This window comes from Phascolarctos cinereus, unplaced genomic scaffold, assembly GCF_003287225.1.
Source record: "Phascolarctos cinereus isolate Bilbo 61053 unplaced genomic scaffold, phaCin_HiC Scaffold_4;HRSCAF=312, whole genome shotgun sequence".
NCBI classification, from domain to species: Eukaryota; Metazoa; Chordata; class Mammalia; order Diprotodontia; family Phascolarctidae; genus Phascolarctos; species Phascolarctos cinereus.
The window spans coordinates 264,318,410-264,327,845 of NW_027555847.1; the positions used below are offsets into that span (position 1 = coordinate 264,318,410).

Here is a 9,436-nt window from a genome sequence, read left to right on the forward strand (position 1 = left end):
GGGATCCCAAGGCCAATATAAATGGAAGCTCTGTAAAATATGCAGGAGGCATCACATTGCCACAGAACTGTTCTCCAGCTCAAAAGTGTCCCTAAGTAGACTGGAAGGCTTCTTGAACACTTGGACCCTTGATTCTCATTCATTTTTCCCACTGTGCTCTTCATGGTAATAGCAATCATGTCCTTGGAACTTAATAAATACTAGAATCACCTAATTCATCTATTTTGTACATTCTAATTTTCATCAAATGGGGCACACCTAAGTGGCTTAGTGAATAGAGTATTGGCATGGAGTGAAAAAGATCTAAGTTCAAATCCTACCTCAGGCATTTAGCCATGTGACTCTGGACAAGTCACTTAACTTCCTTCAACCTCAGTTTCCTCATCTGTCAGTGAATATAATAATAGCACCGACTTCAAAGGGTTGTTGTGAAAGTGTGAAAATAGGGCAAGGGATTCTATTTCTTCCGACCTTTGCTGAAAGTTTGTGGTTCCTAAATGCAGAATCACACATCCCATCCTATCCCCTCCTAAAAAGAAAAACCTCAAAGTACTGTAAAAATGCTAGAAGTTATTATTATTATTTTAATCATTATTTAATTATTATTTTATTGTTAGATATCTTTGAAGATTTATTTAAGGAACTGTGACAATATCTTGAAAGATAAGATGCTGCTATGATACTCAAATGAGATCATTGGTGTGAAGAATTGTGCAAACTATAAAAGTTACACAAATAGGAGGAATTATTGTTTCTTAAGGAAAGACTTCCTCTTAGTATTGATCTGCTCTTCCTCCTCAGCACAATTTGGAGATCCCTATGCCTCTGGGGGAGGGTGTCAGTATTCCATCTGTGGTGATGAAAAGGGATGCTTGTGAATATTTCCTTAACAATCTTCGTCTAGCTCAGAAGGATTGGAAGCAGAAGCTAGAGATGGAACGCCAGAACCAATCTTTCCCTCTCTTCCTGCTCCCACGAACCAACTACTACATTTATACTTTGGTTGCTATTTTTTAATTATTATTTTCAATGGTTTGGTTGAATCCTTCGTTCTCCCCCACCCCCCCCCCACAACTCCTCTCCCACCTCCCCAAACATTCTGTTCTAGGCATGGTGACTTCTGCTTTGAGTTTACCTGTACATGCTATGTGTAAGAAATACCAAACACTGGAACTCAAATGGAGGGGCAAGCTTGACTCTCAGATTCCTCAATTGTAACACAGGGATTATAACAGCACCTATCTTTCAGGGCTGTCGTGAGGATCAAATGAGATACTATTAGTCAAGAGCTCAGCGCAGTGTGGGGCACTTAGTAACTTCTGTACAGATGCTTATTCTATTCCCTTCCTTCCCCCAGGGTCTACTACTGATCCAAGGCTGTATGTCTGATTTTAAGCACAGGAAGTTCGTGGGACTTCTGCATTCCCCACCCCACTCCCCAGCCCCTACTCACAATCTTTTCCGCCAAATCTTTCCACCTTACACACCTGCTATAACGTATCACGGCCCTGACCCAATCTGAGTAACAAATTGGCAAGAAAACTTTGAACTCAGAAAAAGTGTTCGTTGAAAATACTTTTCGAATGTCTCCTTGAGAAAACGAAAATAGGGCAAGGGATTCTATTTCTCCGGACCTTTGCTGAAAGTCTATGGTCCCTCTAAACTCGGATAGCTTGAATGTCCCACCGCACCCCCTCCGAACAAGAAATAGAGTTTTAGGGTGTCTGTCAAATACGTTTTAAACTTGTGAAGGACTGAGATTGTCTGGATTCTTCAATACAAAAAAAAAAGTGGTTCCATATCTTTGAATTTGGAAGAATGCCTTGTTCCTTGGCTTGTGTGCTTTAAATGTGATAGGTCTGTCTTTGTCTCTTCTCTCTTCTGCTCTCCTCTCTTCTCCTCTTCTCTCTCTCTCTGTCATTCTCTGTCTCTCTGTCTCTCTCTCCCTCCTCACCCCACCTCCTGTCTCCGTGTGCCTCTCTGTTTCTATTTCTGTCTCTGTCTCCGCTGTCTCTATGTTTCTCTGTATGTCTTCCTGCCTCCTCTCCGTCTTCTGGTCTCTGTGTCTCTCTCTGTCCATCGCCTGCTCATACTCAGTCCCAATTCTCCCACTGGATCTTTTTATTTTTGCTGGGAGCAAAGTAAAAGAATCAAAGCGTCTACCCAAATATCCCAATTTGGACTGAGGGAGAATGGGTGACAAGTTTTGGACTTGTCTAACTATGTGTTTTTCTTACTTCTTCAAACTACCACCACCAAAAGTTGACTGGAAGAGGCTTAAAAACCGGTAACTTCCCCAGGCAGAAATGCTATTGTGCTCTGAGGTGTTCTGTTTCTTCGTGTGTGTGTGTGTGTGTGTGTGTGTGTGTGTGTGTGTGTTCTTTTAAAAAAATGGAAAGAAGTGTGCTATTATTTACCATCTCTCTCAGAACTCAGACCTAAAGCAGAAGCCGGAGGTACACGTGGTAACCTCCAACTTGTCAACCTCCTCTCATCTTCCCTATCCTCCTTTTCCCCCTATCCACCCCTCCTTCCGCTCCCAGGCTGCCGAACTCCAGTACTAAAAATGACGGCTAGTCACTGGGTTCCTGGGAAGTTGTTGGATCAGAGTGTCCTCTGTGTCTGCCGAAGAATAATGCGCCTCAGAGATCTGCTTTAGCAATTGTTTTGTACGCTTCATAGTTTGCTACGTTCACGATAGTGGTTGAGGTCTAGCTTTTGGTGAAATGGCAACAACTGGTCTGTTCTTCCCCTTAAAGCCACATAGGATAAATAATGCAGAGAGCATTATAGGACCGGACTCCGGGGTCACCCTCCAGCTTCCCTCCTCCTTTTACTCCCTGGAAACGACATAGTCTAGAAGCCTTGATGAGTGATTACGTAAACCCACCCAGGATGGCAGAAGCTGAGAGTGGAAGTGTGGTCCCCACGTGTGTCCGACCAGAGAGTGTTTGACAGCGAGATTTGATCTGAAAGTAAACAATTCTATAGATTATTTCACGGGTCACAGAGAGGAAAAGCACCTCCCTTAACAGACTGCTTAGATTCAGTGACCTGTCAGGCACCAGGAGACCAGGGTGTCCATCAGTACCACGTTACCCCTGAGCAAGACTCAAAGGAGACTAGGCTAAGCCTCCCCTCCCCTTTCCTACCCCCAGGCTGTCTTCTTCTTCTGTTTCTTCCTTTTCTTCATTCTGGCTGATTCCCTGTGCCAGAGAGTTAGGAAATTGCTAACTCGAATTTATCTCAGTGCGTTCTCTAATCCTTTTACTTTCTTCTCACTCCACCCCTCCAACCAAAAAGAATTTGGAAGCCTACAGGATTTTAGACACATCTGGGATGTACATTACTGGTCAAATTGATCATTTTTCTGGGTTTAAAAGGGGTGATGCTAATTTTTGAGGTTGTCTTGTAAGGAAGACAAAAGAGGAAGCCCAGACTCCTACTTTTAGCCTGAGTATTTTTCAAATGGAAAAGCTTTTCAGACGTGAAGAATTGACTCCACCAGTGAAAGTGAGGTGTGACATTAATACCATCCCTAACATTTTCAGGTATATACCAACCCAACCTCACATCCTTCCAGCTGAGGTCCTTCAATGATAGTTCTCCTAACTCAGCTGACCCTGTGGATGCAAAGGACAAATGATCTGCCCAATCAGTAAACCAGAAGAAGGCTGAAAAGGATTATGTACCTGAGAGCAAAGACCTATCCATCATGACCCAAAAGGGCAGAAAAGAGAAAGAATTGGGGGTCTAGAGAAAGACTAGGAATAAAGGTCAAACATTGGTACTGACTTCTTTTTTGTGACTCTGGATCCAATAAGCCAGTAAAAAGAAGGAGCTTTGTGGCAACCCTTAACCATCTCTCTAAATCTGACTTAATCCACTTAATTAACACTGGCTTCAGCACCTGCATCGGAATTTGCTCCATTGTAAATGAGTTGAAGCATATAAATGCCCCATTCCTAACTCATGACTCAACCAGTTTTGGAGGATCAGTTGGGGTGCTGGTGGGAGAGGTTTGACGACTAGGTTCCAAACTGGAAGCATTATTTATCAGCTAAGAAAAGATGGCTCCAAGAAAAACTCCAACTTCCACTTCAACCCAAATCCTTAAAATATGTCATTTTCCTTTAACTAGGAATCTAAACCTCTCAAGCTTCCCGTAAGGCCCAGCCTAGCAGAAGTGAAGTATGAGAACTACCCAAGGGTAGAGGAGCAGACAAACTGAGATGGTTACATTTACACGCTTTCTAGTTGGTGCCCTCTACCCCTACTCTCCAATTTTCCCTTCCTCTCCCTTTCAGGTTTGTGGCCTCCTCCCATCACAGGCCACACAATGATCTTACTACCTTTCTCATACTGTAGGCTCAAATCCAAACCCCCACACCTTTTTCCTTTCCTTCCTGCCCCAACAAACCTGACCTAGAAAGGATCAAGTCTCAACCAGCATTTTGCTTCTTTCTCATTCCCTCTCCTATTCCCAAACAGTTTTCTTTCCACTAATCCACATAGGGTCCAGCATAGTATCCATCCTTAAGTCTGCCCTTATCAACTAGAGGCTCAAGACTGGTGAAAGCAGAGGAATGCAAAGCAACACTCACCCACCCAACCCCAACTGAACATACACACTTAAGAAACAGATGGGGGCAGGGGAGGGCAACGGTGCAGATTCTTCTGCTGGAATGAGCTGGGAAAGTCAGGCCTTGGGCCTGAGCAGCCCAGAACAAGAAATAGAGGGGAGAGGGAAGGAGAGACTGGGAGACAGAGGAGTGGAAGAAAGAGGGATATGGGTCTCTGAACCAGGTCCAAGAGAGCTTTTGCCCTCCCTTCCTACTCCCTCACCCAACCTCATTCCGGTGTCTGCAGCAAAAGAGGAATGAAATGCTTTATCGATTAAACGATTATTCAGGCGATTTAACTAATAAAAGAGCTCATCGATCTCCTTGAAATTACATTATTTATAGACAGCTTGTCAGTACACAAGTACTCCAACAGACACGGATGCCAGGCACTCCAGTGGCCCTACCTGCGGTCCCAACTCCTACACCAGGATCCACCATGGTGAGCTCCTGCCCTGCCTCCTATCCCCTTTTGCACAATTCAAAATACATTCCCCCCACTCCTCATGCCCCAAACTCCTTCGAGGTTCCCAGCCTCCCCTTTTCCCTTCTGAATCTGGAATCCTAAAGCCCAAGTCTTTTTCCTAGCTGTAGAACTGCAATATGAGTTTGGGGGTAACTGAGAGAGCGATACCAGGGTAAGGGACACTGGGAGGGGCTGGGTTGGGAGGTAAAGGTTGGGATGTTAGAAACTATTAGGTTAAGAAAGGACTGAGGATAGAGACAGTTCTCAATCTTCTGGGAAACCAGTACTCTTCTCTGCTCTCCCCCCACCCAATCTCAGTATGTCCTCCCCTCTCCACCTTAGAACTATGTGCACCAGACACAGCAGGCTACAAAAGTGACTTCTGTATTGTACGTCTCGGACAACATCTTAGACCAGCAACTTTCTCTGTTCTGAAAGTGTGCAGAATCACATAGAGGCAAGGCTAGAGCTGCTGCTTTTTCTTCTTCTCTTCTCTCCTCATTTCTCCTTTCCTCTCCTCTTCTCTCCTTCCTTTTTTTCCTCCTCCCTCTCTTCTCCCCACCTCTTCCTCCCTTGCTCTGTGATCCCTCCTTCCTGGACCAGAGGATTCAGAACCATATAAAAGCTAGTGTTTTCTCCTAAAGGTTTTCAGGATTCTCATCACCACCACCCTTCCTTCTTTCTTTCCTTCCTCCTTCCCTCCCTTTCTCCTCCTCCTTCTTCCTCTTCTTCTTCTTCTTCTTCTTCTTCTTCTTCTTCTTCTTCTCTTCTTCTTCTTCTTCTTCTTCTTCTTCTTCTTCTATCTTTCCCCTATGTCTCCTTCCTTCCCACCTCCCTCCCCCTCCCCCTCTTCATCCACCCCTCAATCCCCCACCCCATTCTAGTCCTCATCTCCGTTATTGTTGCCAAGGGTGCTGCTTAGGCTGATCTTTACTGGCATATGGCTTGTCCTCAAGGCTCCAGTGTCGCACAGAGACCCAAATCGATAACTGATACCTTTTCTCTCCACATTTCCTCAGGAAAACGCAATTCAGCTTCTGCACACAGTGAGCTCAAGGGTGTCTGGCAGCCATAGTTTGAGTGGAGGAGTCTGCCTAGCCTTGAAGGCGCCCGAAGGCCCTGTATGTTGACTTTCCCTTTGAAAATAGTTGCTCTAGCTAATCCCTTGGAGATCCAAAAGATACATCCCAGGCAAACAGTGATCAATTCAACCCAAACATCTCAGTAAAATGAAAGCACCTGGCTTTTTGAATCAACATTTGGCTATCCTAGGAGCTACCACTCCCCCCACAAAAAAACAGACAAACAAAAACCCCACAGAAGAAATCTCTACCATTTAGTTGAGGTTAGAATTCAGTCCTCTCCTTAACTTTCGGATTCTGGTTATATAAGTTTGCCTATACAAACACATTTTTAGAATGCATACATACATATGTTATAAGATTTTTCACACATTAAATCTATAATGTGTACACACAATATGAACACCCACATATGCACATTTTAGTAAGCACAATACAGACACACTACATTATTGCACAGGTATAAGAAATACACATAACATAAAAAGCAAAACATCTATTTTACCTGCGTGCATCTATATTCTATAGGTTTTCATGACTAGACATGCTATATTGAATACTCACAAAACACAGGATATGTATACATATTTTAGTATGAATACATCTAAACACTACAGGTATATATATACACATATATGTATATATAGTTCTTGTCTTTCTATATATCATATATCATAAATATAATAGATATATGCATATAATGCACCTGAACACAAATAACCTACATATATTCACATATCTAAGTACACATTCAAAAAACAACTATAAATCGAGAGACCTGTCAGGATATTTAATGAATTTTATGCGTGTATAGTAAAGTCTGTTTCATAATTATGTATTACAACTCCCTGTAAAAAAGAAACTCAGTCCTACCTGTTCTACCGGTCCTGGAAGTCGGGTAGTTTTTCTCTAATTCCATTCTGATTTTTCAGGACTTGGTGGAATGGACAGGGAAAAAAAGTTTCCACTTTTTTTAGGTTTTTTTTTTTTTTGTAAGGGGCTGCTTGCAGGTCGGAATAATTCAACTCTTCCGCTCCCCGTCGAGCTTTTGCAGCTGATCACTGAGCTGAAACTAAACGTTTTAGGTGGAAAAAAAAGCCTCCGAAGGAACCGTGAAATGATTAAGGAACTAAAGAGCTTCTCGCCATGTGAGATCATGTCCTGTTCTCTAAAACATCACAAGATGTCCCCAGACGCATCCAAAACCCAAGAAACTCTGACATCGTTTCTAGCAAGAATCAAAGTTTGCAACCAACTGCCTGAAAGCGTGACTTTAGATGTTTACAGAGCACTGTTTGGGAAGCAAGAGAAAGATGACTTTACTATATTGAAAAACAAACAATTCCACCACCACTACCACCACACATCTAAAGAGCTTTTATAGATTGGGGGTGGAGGGAGACGGTTGCAAAGGGTGGAGGGGGGGGGAGGGAAGGATTAATAAACTTTTCAACATAACCGACTCCTACAATCAACAGAAAAGGCGAGTTGAGAGAAACATAGCTGAGCATCGTTTTCACTCAGTCCGCTGTTCTAATGGAATGTTATTTCCTACTTCTTCACAATGTGTGTGTGTGTGTGTGTGTGTGTGTGTGTGTGTGTGTGTGTAAAAAGTCAATGGAAACGGAGGAGATGGAATAGAAGGTTTTAACCTTCCTGAGACTCTCTGTCTTCTTATTATCCCATGATGCCATGCATCGTTGTTTAAAACTAGAGAGGTTTTTACTGCAACTCAATTGTGGCCCAATTTCTTACTTTAGCGAGACAACAGCTTTTCAAAAACGATCGTGAATGAATAGAGAGCATATAACCTGCTGTGGTGAACATTTTAAAATATAAAATAACAATAAATTTCTTTTTAAAGAAAGGAAGTGAAGGATATTAAAAACGGAGCTGAGGATTTATCGTATTACCCTAAATTAATTTTAAAAACAAACAAATCTCTGATATAGTGTGCAGCCCTTTTGTGAAAAACCTCTTTAGGGCCCACATAATGCTACTGGACAAATCGAAAAGCTCCTTCCCCCCCAAAAAAAAAATCTTCCCTCCTCCTAGAAAAATGTTCATAGCCCTCTCTCTGTCTGACCCTCCCTGCTTCATTTTATAAAGGCTTTCCCTTAAGGATGGTTTTGGGAATATAGAGGCAGATTATTATATTAAAATTAATACTATTTCATTTTATTCCTTATAACTAGATCTTGATTGTATTTATTTGTACCTAAATATGCATGTAAGTGTATATCTATGCATATGTGTGTATAGATATAGACATATAAGATTATAGGTAACCTACATAGATGAGTTTTATGATGGACTAAGGCTTCTGTTGAGAGAAAAATCAAATATCAACTTCAAAGCAATTGTTTAAAAATATTTTCCTTTAATCTCTTTAATTCTTTTAGTAAATCTCATTAATTTTTAAATATTCTTGCCTGTCTAAAATGTATTTGTTCCTCAAGTCAGCTAAACTACCCCTGCCTTGCCATTACAGTTGAACTTGGTATCAAAATAGTTTCTTAATCTAGACCCTTATTTTTCTTGAATTTAAAATAGGTTGATGCTTCACTAGATGCAGTTTGAGAAAAGTGAAAACTCTTCTCCTCTAGCAAATTTAGTGCATAAAAAATAAGTAAAAGCTGATGTTGATTCAATAGTAAAGATACATTTATGCAAAATGGTTTCCCACTTTTACAGAAGAAAAAGATGTCTTAGAACAGTGAGCTAAACTAAATACGTGTCCTTAGAGTTAAAGCATAAAAAGAGACCTAAAAGTAAGCAACAAATACGTGACCCTTTTACTACACCCTAAAAACACAAAGTTCATTGTGATATGGTTGAAAACAATGATAAAAATGCACCTGCATGAAAAACAGTGTAACTTCTGAATTCATCTTAATAAAAGTGACCTGATTTTTTTTTAATCATTTCAGTCTAAATATTTACCATGACCATTCTCCCAAACAAGGAAGCTTTTATTTCTCTCCCCCACCTCTCCTTTCTCTGTGACACATGAAATATGCTTCCAACACAAAAAGCTTGTTTTGGCAGCAAAATATGTTTTGCCATGGAATTATTTGTAGTGTGTGAAGGAGTTTGTTTTTTTTAAATTAAATACAGATTATGCAAATTGTGCATCTTAGAGATTAGGATACATATCATGCAGAAACGTTTGTCTCAGTTCATTTTGACCCCAAATATGGTGCAACAAGCCACCCTTTGGAGTTCTTGACCCTCTCCTGTATATAAACATATCCATTTAAGTGGAA

At 41.4% G+C, this 9,436-nt stretch overlaps 1 protein-coding gene across 2 annotated transcripts in view; it reads right to left on the bottom strand.

Annotated features, from left to right (window-relative positions):
* PAX5 (paired box 5) overlaps positions 1 to 7,486 on the bottom strand; it is a 354,065-nt gene extending 346,579 nt beyond the window's left edge. The window contains exon 1 of one of the 2 annotated variants that reach the window (XM_078153035.1): positions 7,044 to 7,486. In XM_078153035.1, coding sequence (XP_078009161.1) covers positions 7,044 to 7,089 — 46 coding nt within the window. In that variant the 5' untranslated portion in view covers positions 7,090 to 7,486. The remainder of the gene's footprint in view (positions 1 to 7,043) is intronic. The other variant, XM_021004585.2, reaches the window with a different exon arrangement.
* Between the last annotated feature and the right edge of the window lie 1,950 nt (positions 7,487 to 9,436).